Source organism: Salvelinus alpinus, chromosome 2, assembly GCF_045679555.1.
Source record: "Salvelinus alpinus chromosome 2, SLU_Salpinus.1, whole genome shotgun sequence".
Taxonomy (NCBI): Eukaryota; Metazoa; Chordata; class Actinopteri; order Salmoniformes; family Salmonidae; genus Salvelinus; species Salvelinus alpinus.
The window spans coordinates 118,925,081-118,939,816 of record NC_092087.1 but is presented as its reverse complement, the minus strand read 5'-3'; the positions used below and the strand labels follow the sequence as shown (position 1 = coordinate 118,939,816).

General features: G+C 46.4%; 1 protein-coding gene across 3 annotated transcripts in view; it reads right to left on the bottom strand.

Moving 5' to 3' along the window:
- Positions 1–439: 439 nt before the first annotated feature.
- Positions 440–14,736, bottom strand: part of ints15 (integrator complex subunit 15) — a 37,432-nt gene continuing 23,135 nt past the window's right edge. For all 3 annotated transcript variants that reach the window (XM_071390298.1, XM_071390300.1, XM_071390299.1), the window contains 4 exons: positions 8,498–8,775; positions 1,885–2,110; positions 1,750–1,789; positions 440–1,197 (listed from right to left, as the gene is read on the bottom strand). In XM_071390298.1, the coding sequence (XP_071246399.1) occupies positions 1,005–1,197; positions 1,750–1,789; positions 1,885–2,110; positions 8,498–8,775 (737 nt within the window). In that variant the 3' untranslated portion in view covers positions 440–1,004. The remainder of the gene's footprint in view (positions 1,198–1,749; positions 1,790–1,884; positions 2,111–8,497; positions 8,776–14,736) is intronic.

Genomic DNA, 14,736 nt, shown 5'->3' with positions numbered 1-14,736 from the left:
TCAATTTATTAATGAACAGATAGGTGGAGGACATACAGGCTGTGGTCAATTTATTAATGAACAGATAGGTGGAGGACATACAGGCTGTGGTCAATTTATTAATGAACAGATAGGTGGAGGGGATACAGGCTGTGGTCAATTTATTAATGAACAGATAGGTGGAGGGGATACAGGCTGTGGTCAATTTATTAATGAACAGATAGGTGGAGGACATACAGGCTGTGGTCAATTTATTAATGAACAGATAGGTGGAGGACATACAGGCTGTGGTCAATTTATTAATGAAGAGATAGGTGGGAGGACATACAGGCTGTGGTCAATTTATTAATGAACAGATAGGTGGAGGACATACAGGCTGTGGTCAATTTATTAATGAACAGATAGGTGGAGGACATACAGGCTGTGGTCAATTTATTAATGAACAGATAGGTGGAGGACATACAGGCTGTGGTCAATTTATTAATGAACAGATAGGTGGAGGACATACAGACTGTGGTCAATTTATTAATGAACAGATAGGTGGAGGACATACAGGCTGTGGTCAATTTATTAATGAAGAGATAGGTGGAGGACATACAGGCTGTGGTCAATTTATTAATGAACAGATAGGTGGAGGACATACAGACTGTGGTCAATTTATTAATGAACAGATAGGTGGGAGGACATACAGGCTGTGGTCAATTTATTAATGAACAGATAGGTGGAGGGGATACAGGCTGTGGTCAATTTATTAATGAACAGATAGGTGGAGGACATACAGGCTGTGGTCAATTTATTAATGAACAGATAGGTGGAGGACATACAGGCTGTGGTCAATTTATTAATGAACAGATAGGTGGAGGACATACAGGCTGTGGTCAATTTATTAATGAACAGATAGGTGGAGGACATACAGGCTGTGGTCAATTTATTAATGAAACATAGTAAAACAGATTGATTTGACAAACAGTCCAAATACTCAGTATACACCAATATCGTTGTCTTCCATGGGTCCACACATCTCTTTAGTGGCTGGGGCGGAAAGGAAAGGCCAGGCTCGGAAGGAAAGGTTGAGAAGGGAAGGAGGGATGAGGAGAGTGAGAGGAGGGGTGAGGACCTAAGGGGCCGGGCCGGGAGCTGTAGCCCAGGGGAGGGGTGTGGATGTGGGGGTAGAATCCACTCTGCTGCACTGGACCAGACATCACCATCTGGAGCAAACTGAGAGACACCATAGAATTAGGAATTACAACTCACTTTGATTGTCCTACATCTGTAACAGCAGGAAACGCATCACCTACTGCTGTTCATTCCAATTCCGTCAATGCATTCTAAGCACCTCCCACATTCCGTTCTTCTTCATTCCGTGGTTTCATTACCGTTTGACTTCGGTTTGAATTCTGTCCTGTCGCAATGCTTCGCTAACTTAGGGAGGGAGATGTCGCTAAATATGTGATTGGTTGTGGGGGAGGTTTAGGGGTGCATTGTGATTGGTTGTGGGGGAGGTTTAGGGGTGCATTGTGATTGGTTGTGGGGGAGGTTTAGGGGTACATTGTGATTGGTTGTGGGAGAGGTTTAGGGGTACATTGTGATTGGTTGTGGGGGAGGTTTAGGGGTGCATTGTGATTGGTTGTGGGGGAGGTTTAGGGGTGCATTGTGATTGGTTGTGGGGGAGGTTTAGGGGTGCATTGTGATTGGTTGTGGGGGAGGTTTAGGGGTGCATTGTGATTGGTTGTGGGGGAGGGCTAGGGGTGTACTGTGACTGGTTCTTACTTGTTGTGTGGGAGGCGGGAACAGAGAGCTCTCAGGTCCTCTGCGGAGAGAACACACAGAATAAGACATCACAACTGTAGAAGACACAGGATATGGCATCACAACTGTAGAACACACAGGGTATGACATCCCTACCTCTAGAGCAGAGCAGCGCCCCTGCTGCCATGGAGACCTGCAGGGCCTGGGCCAGCCTATCCAGAGTGAGCTGGATGTGTGTCTGTGTATCGGAGTGGAGAGGGTTGAGCTCCTCCAGAAGACCAGAGAGGTCAGAGATCAGAGAAGTCAGCTGGTCGGGCTGCAGCAACGCCAGACGACCCAGAAGCCCCTTCTCTCTCAGAACGCCCGGGAGGAGCAGCAACACCTGGAACAGATAAGCGTTGAGTTCATCACCTCTGACCTCTAAACATGACCTAACCCTGACCCAGGACTCCGGGGAAGGAGAGTTGATGACCTCTAAACATGACCTGACCCTGACCCAGGACTCCGGGGAAGGAGAGTTGATGACCTCTAAACATGACCCTGACCCAGGAGGAAGAGTTGATGACCTCTAAACATGACCTGACCCTGACCCAGGACTCCGGGGAAGGAGAGTTGATGACCTCTAAACATGACCTGACCCTGACCCAGGACTCCGGGGAAGGAGAGTTGATGACCTCTAAACATGACCTGACCCTGACCCAGGACTCCGGGGAAGGAGAGTTGATGACCTCTAAACATGACCTGACCCAGGACCTCAGAGGGGCTGAAGAAAACAAGGTTAGAGTTTTGGGGTGCGGTTCCACAGAGGTGCGGTTCCACGGAGGTGCGGTTCCACGGGGGTGCGGTTCCAAGGGGGTGCGGTTCCAAGGGGGTGCGGTTCCACAAGGGGGGTGCGGTTCCACAAGGGGGGTGCGGTTCCACGGAGGTGCGGTTCCACGGGGGTGCGGTTCCACGGGGGTGCGGTTCCACGGGGGTGCGGTTCCACGGAGGTGCGGTTCCATGGTTGGGGGGAGGGCTAGGGGAGCATTGTGATTGGTTGTTTCAGCTGGTCGGGTTGCAACAACGCCAGACTCCCCGGAGTCCCCAGAATCAGTAGACAGTATCGGTCCGTTGCTGCTGGCTGCGCTCAGGACTGATTTCTGAGAACATGTCTACAAGTTCTTCATCAGCCAGCTGTCAAACGATCCTAGATAAAGCACAAGCTGCTACCAGCCGTATATCGCTACCTCAAATAACTAGTGAGCTAAGTTACATCTCTGCTCGTCAATGAAGCTAGTAAATAACACCATGAGCAGGCAGGTCACGTTAGCTAAATCAGCTTATCAAGTCACCGGTGACGTTTGTGCTTCAGGGCCGTTTGGTTTTTCCATCTTTCTCCCCATCTATTACCAGAGTGTGCATCTGTCGGACAGTGTTTCATAGGGAATCATGTTTCTGGGCTCCTGAGTGGCGCAGCGGTCTAAGGCACTGCATCCCAGTGCTAGAGGCATCATTACAGACACCTTGGTTTGAATCCAGGCTGTATCACAACCGGTCGTGATTGGGAGTCCCATAGGGCGGCGTACAAGTGGTCCAGGTTTGGCCGGTGTAGGCCGTCATTGTAAATAAGAGGCTGGCGTAGGCCGTAATTTTTCTTAACTGACTTGCCTAGTTAAATAAAGGTTATATTTAAATTGTTTTAAAGACAAACAGCTGGCAGCAGGACACAATATGCTCAATGGGTTTAGAATTCTGGAATCTTGACAGGTTGCAGTAGAGATGCAAGTGCACATCAACTCAATTCTCATTGGCCCAGAACAGTAGCTAGGCTTCCATCCAGTTAGAGACAGATTTGACCCAGAACAGTAGCTAAGCTTCCATTCAGGTGGAGACAGATTTGGCCCAGAACAGTAGCCAGGCTTCCATCCAGGCGGAGACAGATTTGGCCCAGAACAGTAGCTAGGCTTCCATCCAGGTGGAGACAGATTTGGCCCAGAACAGTAGCTAGGCTTCCATCCAGGTGGAGACAGATTTGACCCAGAGCAGTAGCTAGGCTTCCATCCAGGTGGAGACAGATTTGGCCCAGAACAGTAGCCAGGCTTCCATCCAGGCGGAAACAGATTTGGCCCAGAACAGTAGCTAGGCTTCCATCCAGGCGGAAACAGATTTGGCCCAGAACAGTAGCTAGGCTTCCATTCAGGTGGAGACAGATTTGACCCAGAACAGTAGCTAGGCTTCCATTCAGGTGGAGACAGATTTGGCCCAGAACAGTAGCTAGGCTTCCATCCAGGCGGAAACAGATTTGGCCCAGAACAGTAGCTAGGCTTCCATCCAGTTGGACAGATTTGACCCAGAACAGTAGCTAGGCTTCCATCCAGGTGGAGTCAGATTTGACCCAGAACAGTAGCTAGGCTTCCATCCAGTTGGACAGATTTGACCCAGAACAGTAGCTAGGCTTCCATCCAGGTGGAGTCAGATTTGACCCAGAACAGTAGCTAGGCTTCCATCCAGTTGGACAGATTTGACCCAGAACAGTAGCTAGGCTTCCATCCAGTTGGAGTCAGATTTGACCCAGAACAGTAGCTAGGCTTCCATCCAGGTGGAGTCAGATTTGACCCAGAACAGTAGCTAGGCTTCCATCCAGGTGGAGTCAGATTTGACCCAGAACAGTAGCTAGGCTTCCATCCAGGTGGAGACAGATTTGACCCAGAGCAGTAGCTAGGCTTCCATCCAGGTGGAGACAGATTTTCATGCCAATATTCTAAAAACCACATAAAAACAGAGATGTGTTTCCTTCAAATTGACACAGCAAGATTGGATGGAAACCTGGTTAGTGGCAGACTGGAGTGATCACTACCAAATACAGCAAGATTGGATGGAAACCTGGTTAGTGGCAGACTGGAGTGATCACTACCAAATACAGCAAGATTGGATGGAAACCTGGTTAGTGGCAGACTGGAGTGATCACTACCAAATACAGCAAGATTGGATGGAAACCTGGTTAGTGGCAGACTGGAGTGATCACTACCTAATACAGCAAGATTGGATGGAAACCTGGTTAGTGGCAGACTGGAGTGATCACTACCAAATACAGCAAGATTGGATGGAAACCTGGTTAGTGGCAGACTGGAGTGATCACTACCAAATACAGCAAGATTGGATGGAAACCTGGTTAGTGGCAGACTGGAGTGATCACTACCAAATACAGCAAGATTGGATGGAAACCTGGTTAGTGGCAGACTGGAGTGATCACTACCAAATACAGCAAGATTGGATGGAAACCTGGTTAATGGCAGACTGGAGTGATCACTACCAAATACAGCAAGATTGGATGGAAACCTGGTTAGTGGCAGACTGGAGTGATCACTACCAAATACAGCAAGATTGGATGGAAACCTGGTTAGTAGTAGACTGGAGTGATCACTACCAAATACAGCAAGATTGGATGGAAACCTGGTTAGTGGCAGACTGGAGTGATCACTACCAAATACAGCAAGATTGGATGGAAACCTGGTTAGTGGCAGACTGGAGTGATCACTACCTAATACAGCAAGATTGGATGGAAACCTGGTTAGTGGCAGACTGGAGTGATCACTACCAAATACAGCAAGATTGGATGGAAACCTGGTTAGTGGCAGACTGGAGTGATCACTACCAAATACAGCAAGATTGGATGGAAACCTGGTTAGTGGCAGACTGGAGTGATCACTACCAAATACAGCAAGATTGGATGGAAACCTGGTTAATGGCAGACTGGAGTGATCACTACCAAATACAGCAAGATTGGATGGAAACCTGGTTAGTGGCAGACTGGAGTGATCACTACCAAATACAGCAAGATTGGATGGAAACCTGGTTAGTGGCAGACTGGAGTGATCACTACCAAATACAGCAAGATTGGATGGAAACCTGGTTAATGGCAGACTGGAGTGATCACTACCAAATACAGCAAGATTGGATGGAAACCTGGTTAATGGCAGACTGGAGTGATCACTACCAAATACAGCAAGATTGGATGGAAACCTGGTTAATGGCAGACTGGAGTGATCACTACCTAACCCTAATACAGCAAGTAGCCACTCCATTAGGGGCTTAGGGCCAAGTGTTCTCTCAACTTAACATTTTGCTGAGTAATGGACAGGTCTGTATCACTGTCTGGAGGTTCTGCTGCTATGATGGTCTGTATCACTGTCTGGAGGTTCTGCTGCTATGATGGTCTGTATCACTGTCTGGAGGTTCTGCTACTATGATGGTCTGTCTGGAGGTTCTGCTACTATGATGGTCTGTATCACTGTCTGGAGGTTCTGCTGCTATGATGGTCTGTATCACTGTCTGGAGGTTCTGCTACTATGATGGTCTGTATCACTGTCTGGAGGTTCTGCTGCTATGATGGTCTGTCTGGAGGTTCTGCTACTATGATGGTCTGTATCACTGTCTGGAGGTTCTGCTGCTATGATGGTCTGTATCACTGTCTGGAGGTTCTGCTGCTATGATGGTCTGTATCACTGTCTGGAGGTTCTGCTGCTATGATGGTCTGTATCACTGTCTGGAGGTTCTGCTACTATGATGGTCTGTATCACTGTCTGGAGGTTCTGCTACTATGATGGTCTGTCTGGAGGTTCTGCTGCTATGATGGTCTGTCTCACTGTCTGGAGGTTCTGCTGCTATGATGGTCTGTCTGGAGGTTTTGCTGCTATGATGGTCTGTCTGGATGTTCTGCTGCTATGATGGTCTGTCTGGATGTTCTGCTGCTATGATGGTCTGTCTGAATGTTCTGCTGCTATGATGGTCTGTCTGAATGTTCTGCTGCTATGATGGTCTGTCTGGAGGTTCTGCTGCTATGATGGTCTGTCTGGAGGTTCTGCTGCTATGATGGTCTGTCTCACTGTCTGGAGGTTCTGCTGCTATGATGGTCTGTCTGGAGGTTCTGCTGCTATGATGGTCTGTCTGGAGGTTCTGCTGCTATGATGGTCTGTCTGGAGGTTCTGCTGCTATGATGGTCTGTCTGGAGGTTCTGCTACTATGATGGTCTGTCTGGAGGTTCTGCTGCTATGATGGTCTGTCTGAAGGTTCTGCTGCTATGATGGTCTGTCTCACTGTCTGGAGGTTCTGCTGCTATGATGGTCTGTCTGGAGGTTCTGCTGCTATGATGGTCTGTCTGGAGGTTCTGCTGCTATGATGGTCTGTCTGGAGGTTCTGCTGCTATGATGGTCTGTCTGGAGGTTCTGCTGCTATGATGGTCTGTCTGGAGGTTCTGCTACTATGATGGTCTGTCTGGAGGTTCTGCTACTATGATGGTCTGTCTGGAGGTTTTGCTGCTATGATGGTCTGTCTGGAGGTTTTGCTGCTATGATGGTCTGTCTGAAGGTTCTGCTGCTATGATGGTCTGTCTCACTGTCTGGAGGTTCTGCTGCTATGATGGTCTGTCTGGAGGTTCTGCTGCTATGATGGTCTGTCTGGAGGTTCTGCTGCTATGATGGTCTGTCTGGAGGTTCTGCTGCTATGATGGTCTGTCTGGAGGTTCTGCTGCTATGATGGTCTGTCTGGAGAATCTGCTACTATGATGGTCTGTCTGGAGGTTCTGCTACTATGATGGTCTGTCTGGAGGTTCTGCTGCTATGATGGTCTGTCTGGAGGTTCTGCTACTATGATGGTCTGTCTGGAGGTTCTGCTGCTATGATGGTCTGTATCACTGTCTGGAGGTTCTGCTGCTATGATGGTCTGTCTCACTGTCTGGAGGTTCTGCTACTATGATGGTCTGTCTGGAGGTTCTGCTGCTATGATGGTCTGTCTGGAGGTTCTGCTGCTATGATGGTCTGTCTGGAGGTTCTGCTGCTATGATGGTCTGTCTGGAGGTTCTGCTGCTATGATGGTCTGTCTCACTGTCTGGAGGTTCTGCTGCTATGATGGTCTGTATCACTGTCTGGAGGTTCTGCTGCTATGATGGTCTGTCTGGAGGTTCTGCTGCTATGATGGTCTGTCTCACTGTCTGGAGGTTCTGCTGCTATGATGGTCTGTCTGGAGGTTCTGCTGCTATGATGGTCTGTCTCACTGTCTGGAGGTTCTGCTGCTATGATGGTCTGTCTGGAGGTTCTGCTGCTATGATGGTCTGTCTGGAGGTTCTGCTGCTATGATGGTCTGTCTGGAGGTTCTGCTGCTATGATGGTCTGTCTGGAGGTTCTGCTACTATGATGGTCTGTCTGGAGGTTCTGCTACTATGATGGTCTGTCTGGAGGTTCTGCTGCTATGATGGTCTGTCTGGAGGTTCTGCTGCTATGATGGTCTGTCTGGAGGTTCTGCTGCTATGATGGTCTGTATCACTGTCTGGAGGTTCTGCTGCTATGATGGTCTGTCTCACTGTCTGGAGGTTCTGCTACTATGATGGTCTGTCTGGAGGTTCTGCTGCTATGATGGTCTGTCTGGAGGTTCTGCTGCTATGATGGTCTGTCTGGAGGTTCTGCTGCTATGATGGTCTGTCTGGAGGTTCTGCTGCTATGATGGTCTGTCTCACTGTCTGGAGGTTCTGCTGCTATGATGGTCTGTCTGGAGGTTCTGCTGCTATGATGGTCTGTCTCACTGTCTGGAGGTTCTGCTGCTATGATGGTCTGTCTCACTGTCTGGAGGTTCTGCTGCTATGATGGTCTGTCTCACTGTCTGGAGGTTCTGCTGCTATGATGGTCTGTCTCACTGTCTGGAGGTTTGTAATCCAAACCCAACCCTCATGTACGTCCTAAATTACAAAAATGTCCCAAAAGTCAGGTTTGAGACTGGACATTGAGAACGGACAAACCTGCAGAACACTGAGATGAAGCTCAGAGAAGAGAGGCCCTGCCTCCAGCTCAGTCTCTGTTGTCCCATTGGCCAAGCCCTGCTTCCCGTCTCTTCTGTAAGCCAATGGGGCTTTGACACACCAGCGCACCAGCCCAGCCAGCGGTGTGAGGTCCAGGGAGCCGATTGGCTGGCTGGAGGAGGGGGGCGTGTTCAGCAGAGTGATGAGGACCAATCGAGGTTGGTCTTGGATCCAGGACACCACCATCTGTAACAGCTGTACAGGAGGAGTCAACTCCTCTATACACACCAAACACACACCAAGAGGTATTTAGAGATGTAGACCTGACATAGTAACAGCTGTACAGGGAGAGTCAACTCCTCTATACACACCAAACACACACCAAGAGGTATTTAGAGATGTTTACCTGACATAGTAACAGCTGTACAGGGAGAGTCAACTCCTCTATACACACCAAGAGGTATTTAGAGATGTAGACCTGACATAGTAACAGCTGTACAGGAGGAGTCAACTCCTCTATACACACCAAACACACACCAAGAGGTATTTAGAGATGTAGACCTGACATAGTAACAGCTGTACAGGAGGAGTCAACTCCTCTATACACACCAAGAGGTATTTAGAGATGTTGACCTGACATAGTAACAGCTGTACAGGAGGAGTCAACTCCTCTATACACACCAAGAGGTATTTAGAGATGTAGACCTGACATAGTAGTGGGTCTGGTCATAGTATATGGACAGGCTAGTGATTTAGCTGTTCGTTACTCATCTTGTTGGCTGATAGTAGATGGACAGGCTAGTGATTTAGCTGTTCGTTACTCATCTTGTTGGCTGATAGTAGATGGACAGGCTAGTGATTTAGCTGTTCGTTACTCATCTTGTTGGCTGATAGTAGATGGACAGGCTAGTGATGTAGCTGTTCGTTACTCATCTTGTTGGCTGATAGTAGATGGACAGGCTAGTGATTTAGCTGTTCGTTACTCATCTTGTTGGCTGATAGTAGATGGACAGGCTAGTGATTTAGCTGTTCGTTACTCATCTTGTTGGCTGATAGTAGATGGACAGGCTAGTGATTTAGCTGTTCGTTACTCATCTTGTTGGCTGATAGTAGATGGACAGGCTAGTGATTTAGCTGTTCGTTACTCATCTTGTTGGCTGATAGTAGATTGACAGGCTAGTGATTTAGCTGTTCGTTACTCATCTTGTTGGCTGATAGTAGATGGACAGGCTAGTGATTTAGCTGTTCGTTACTCATCTTGTTGGCTGATAGTAGATGGACAGGCTAGTGATTTAGCTGTTCGTTACTCATCTTGTTGGCTGATAGTAGATGGACAGGCTAGTGATTTAGCTGTTCGTTACTCATCTTGTTGGCTGATAGTAGATGGACAGGCTAGTGATTTAGCTGTTCGTTACTCATCTTGTTGGCTGATAGTAGATGGACAGGCTAGTGATTTAGCTGTTCGTTACTCATCTTGTTGGCTGATAGTAGATGGACAGGCTAGTGATTTAGCTGTTCGTTACTCATCTTGTTGGCTGATAGTAGATGGACAGGCTAGTGATTTAGCTGTTCGTTACTCATCTTGTTGGCTGATAGTAGATGGACAGGCTAGTGATGTAGCTGTTCGTTACTCATCTTGTTGGCTGATAGTAGATGGACAGGCTAGTGATTTAGCTGTTCGTTACTCATCTTGTTGGCTGATAGTAGATGGACAGGCTAGTGATTTAGCTGTTCGTTACTCATCTTGTTGGCTGATAGTAGATTGACAGGCTTGTGATTTAGCTGTTCGTTACTCATCTTGTTGGCTGATAGTAGATGGACAGGCTAGTGATTTAGCTGTTCGTTACTCATCTTGTTGGCTGATAGTAGATGGACAGGCTAGTGATTTAGCTGTTCGTTACTCATCTTGTTGGCTGATAGTAGATGGACAGGCTAGTGATTTAGCTGTTCGTTACTCATCTTGTTGGCTGATAGTAGATTGACAGGCTAGTGATTTAGCTGTTCGTTACTCATCTTGTTGGCTGATAGTAGATGGACAGGCTAGTGATTTAGCTGTTCGTTACTCATCTTGTTGGCTGATAGTAGATGGACAGGCTAGTGATTTAGCTGTTCGTTACTCATCTTGTTGGCTGATAGTAGATGGACAGGCTAGTGATTTAGCTGTTCGTTACTCATCTTGTTGGCTGATAGTAGATTGACAGGCTAGTGATTTAGCTGTTCGTTACTCATCTTGTTGGCTGATAGTAGATGGACAGGCTAGTGATTTAGCTGTTCGTTACTCATCTTGTTGGCTGATAGTAGATGGACAGGCTAGTGATGTAGCTGTTCGTTACTCATCTTGTTGGCTGATAGTAGATGGACAGGCTAGTGATTTAGCTGTTCGTTACTCATCTTGTTGGCTGATAGTAGATGGACAGGCTAGTGATGTAGCTGTTCGTTACTCATCTTGTTGGCTGATAGTAGATGGACAGGCTAGTGATTTAGCTGTTCGTTACTCATCTTGTTGGCTGATAGTAGATGGACAGGCTAGTGATTTAGCTGTTCGTTACTCATCTTGTTGGCTGATAGTAGATGGACAGGCTAGTGATTTAGCTGTTCGTTACTCATCTTGTTGGCTGATAGTAGATGGACAGGCTAGTGATTTAGCTGTTCGTTACTCATCTTGTTGGCTGATAGTAGATGGACAGGCTAGTGATTTAGCTGTTCGTTACTCATCTTGTTGGCTGATAGTAGATGGACAGGCTAGTGATTTAGCTGTTCGTTACTCATCTTGTTGGCTGATAGTAGATGGACAGGCTAGTGATTTAGCTGTTCGTTACTCATCTTGTTGGCTGATAGTAGATGGACAGGCTAGTGATTTAGCTGTTCGTTACTCATCTTGTTGGCTGATAGTAGATGGACAGGCTAGTGATTTAGCTGTTCGTTACTCATCTTGTTGGCTGATAGTAGATTGACAGGCTAGTGATTTAGCTGTTCGTTACTCATCTTGTTGGCTGATAGTAGATTGACAGGCTAGTGATTTAGCTGTTCGTTACTCATCTTGTTGGCTGATAGTAGATTGACAGGCTTGTGATTTAGCTGTTCGTTACTCATCTTGTTGGCTGATAGTAGATGGACAGGCTAGTGATTTAGCTGTTCGTTACTCATCTTGTTGGCTGATAGTAGATGGACAGGCTAGTGATTTAGCTGTTCGTTACTCATCTTGTTGGCTGATAGTAGATGGACAGGCTAGTGATTTAGCTGTTCGTTACTCATCTTGTTGGCTGATAGTAGATGGACAGGCTAGTGATGTAGCTGTTCGTTACTCATCTTGTTGGCTGATAGTAGATGGACAGGCTAGTGATTTAGCTGTTCGTTACTCATCTTGTTGGCTGATAGTAGATGGACAGGCTAGTGATTTAGCTGTTCGTTACTCATCTTGTTGGCTGATAGTAGATGGACAGGCTAGTGATTTAGCTGTTCGTTACTCATCTTGTTGGCTGATAGTAGATGGACAGGCTAGTGATTTAGCTGTTCGTTACTCATCTTGTTGGCTGATAGTAGATGGACAGGCTAGTGATTTAGCTGTTCGTTACTCATCTTGTTGGCTGATAGTAGATGGACAGGCTAGTGATTTAGCTGTTCGTTACTCATCTTGTTGGCTGATAGTAGATGGACAGGCTAGTGATTTAGCTGTTCGTTACTCATCTTGTTGGCTGATAGTAGATTGACAGGCTAGTGATTTAGCTGTTCGTTACTCATCTTGTTGGCTGATAGTAGATTGACAGGCTAGTGATTTAGCTGTTCGTTACTCATCTTGTTGGCTGATAGTAGATTGACAGGCTTGTGATTTAGCTGTTCGTTACTCATCTTGTTGGCTGATAGTAGATGGACAGGCTAGTGATTTAGCTGTTCGTTACTCATCTTGTTGGCTGATAGTAGATGGACAGGCTAGTGATTTAGCTGTTCGTTACTCATCTTGTTGGCTGATAGTAGATGGACAGGCTAGTGATTTAGCTGTTCGTTACTCATCTTGTTGGCTGATAGTAGATGGACAGGCTAGTGATTTAGCTGTTCGTTACTCATCTTGTTGGCTGATAGTAGATTGACAGGCTAGTGATTTAGCTGTTCGTTACTCATCTTGTTGGCTGATAGTAGATGGACAGGCTAGTGATTTAGCTGTTCGTTACTCATCTTGTTGGCTGATAGTAGATGGACAGGCTAGTGATTTAGCTGTTCGTTACTCATCTTGTTGGCTGATAGTAGATGGACAGGCTAGTGATTTAGCTGTTCGTTACTCATCTTGTTGGCTGATAGTAGATGGACAGGCTAGTGATTTAGCTGTTCGTTACTCATCTTGTTGGCTGATAGTAGATGGACAGGCTAGTGATTTAGCTGTTCGTTACTCATCTTGTTGGCTGATAGTAGATTGACAGGCTTGTGATTTAGCTGTTCGTTACTCATCTTGTTGGCTGATAGTAGATGGACAGGCTAGTGATTTAGCTGTTCGTTACTCATCTTGTTGGCTGATAGTAGATTGACAGGCTTGTGATTTAGCTGTTCGTTACTCATCTTGTTGGCTGATAGTAGATGGACAGGCTAGTGATTTAGCTGTTCGTTACTCATCTTGTTGGCTGATAGTAGATTGACAGGCTAGTGATTTAGTTGTTCGTTATTCATCTTGTTGGCTGATAGATGGACAGGCTAGTGATTTAGCTGTTCGTTACTCATCTTGTTGGCTAGTGATTTAGCTGTTCGTTACTCATCTTGTTGGCTGATAGTAGATGGACAGGCTAGTGATTTAGCTGTTCGTTACTCATCTTGTTGGCTGATAGTAGATGGACAGGCTAGTGATTTAGCTGTTCGTTACTCATCTTGTTGGCTGATAGTAGATGGACAGGCTAGTGATTTAGCTGTTACTCATCTTGTTGGCTGATAGATGGACAGGCTAGTGATTTAGCTGTTCGTTACTCATCTTGTTGGCTGATAGTAGATGGACAGGCTAGTGATTTAGCTGTTACTCATCTTGTTGGCTGATAGATGGACAGGCTAGTGATTTAGCTGTTCGTTACTCATCTTGTTGGCTGATAGTAGATTGACAGGCTAGTGATTTAGCTGTTCGTTACTCATCTTGTTGGCTGATAGTAGATGGACAGGCTAGTGATTTAGCTGTTCGTTACTCATCTTGTTGGCTGATAGTAGATGGACAGGCTAGTGATTTAGCTGTTACTCATCTTGTTGGCTGATAGATGGACAGGCTAGTGATTTAGCTGTTCGTTACTCATCTTGTTGGCTGATAGTAGATTGACAGGCTAGTGATTTAGCTGTTCGTTACTCATCTTGTTGGCTGATAGTAGATGGACAGGCTAGTGATTTAGCTGTTCGTTACTCATCTTGTTGGCTGATAGTAGATGGACAGGCTAGTGATTTAGCTGTTCGTTACTCATCTTGTTGGCTGATAGTAGATGGACAGGCTAGTGATTTAGCTGTTCGTTACTCATCTTGTTGGCTGATAGTAGATGGACAGGCTAGTGATTTAGCTGTTCGTTACTCATCTTGTTGGCTGATAGTAGATTGACAGGCTAGTGATTTAGCTGTTCGTTACTCATCTTGTTGGCTGATAGTAGATGGACAGGCTAGTGATTTAGCTGTTCGTTACTCATCTTGTTGGCTGATAGTAGATTGACAGGCTAGTGATTTAGCTGTTCGTTACTCATCTTGTTGGCTGATAGTAGATGGACAGGCTAGTGATTTAGCTGTTCGTTACTCATCTTGTTGGCTGATAGTAGATGGACAGGCTAGTGATTTAGCTGTTCGTTACTCATCTTGTTGGCTGATAGTAGATGGACAGGCTAGTGATTTAGCTGTTCGTTACTCATCTTGTTGGCTGATAGTAGATGGACAGGCTAGTGATTTAGCTGTTCGTTACTCATCTTGTTGGCTGATAGTAGATGGACAGGCTAGTGATTTAGCTGTTCGTTACTCATCTTGTTGGCTGATAGTAGATGGACAGGCTAGTGATTTAGCTGTTCGTTACTCATCTTGTTGGCTGATAGTAGATGGACAGGCTAGTGATTTAGCTGTTCGTTACTCATCTTGTTGGCTGATAGTAGATGGACAGGCTAGTGATGTAGCTGTTCGTTACTCATCTTGTTGGCTGATAGTAGATGGACAGGCTAGTGATTTAGCTGTTCGTTACTCATCTTGTTGGCTGATAGTAGATGGACAGGCTAGTGATTTAGCTGTTCGTTACTCATCTT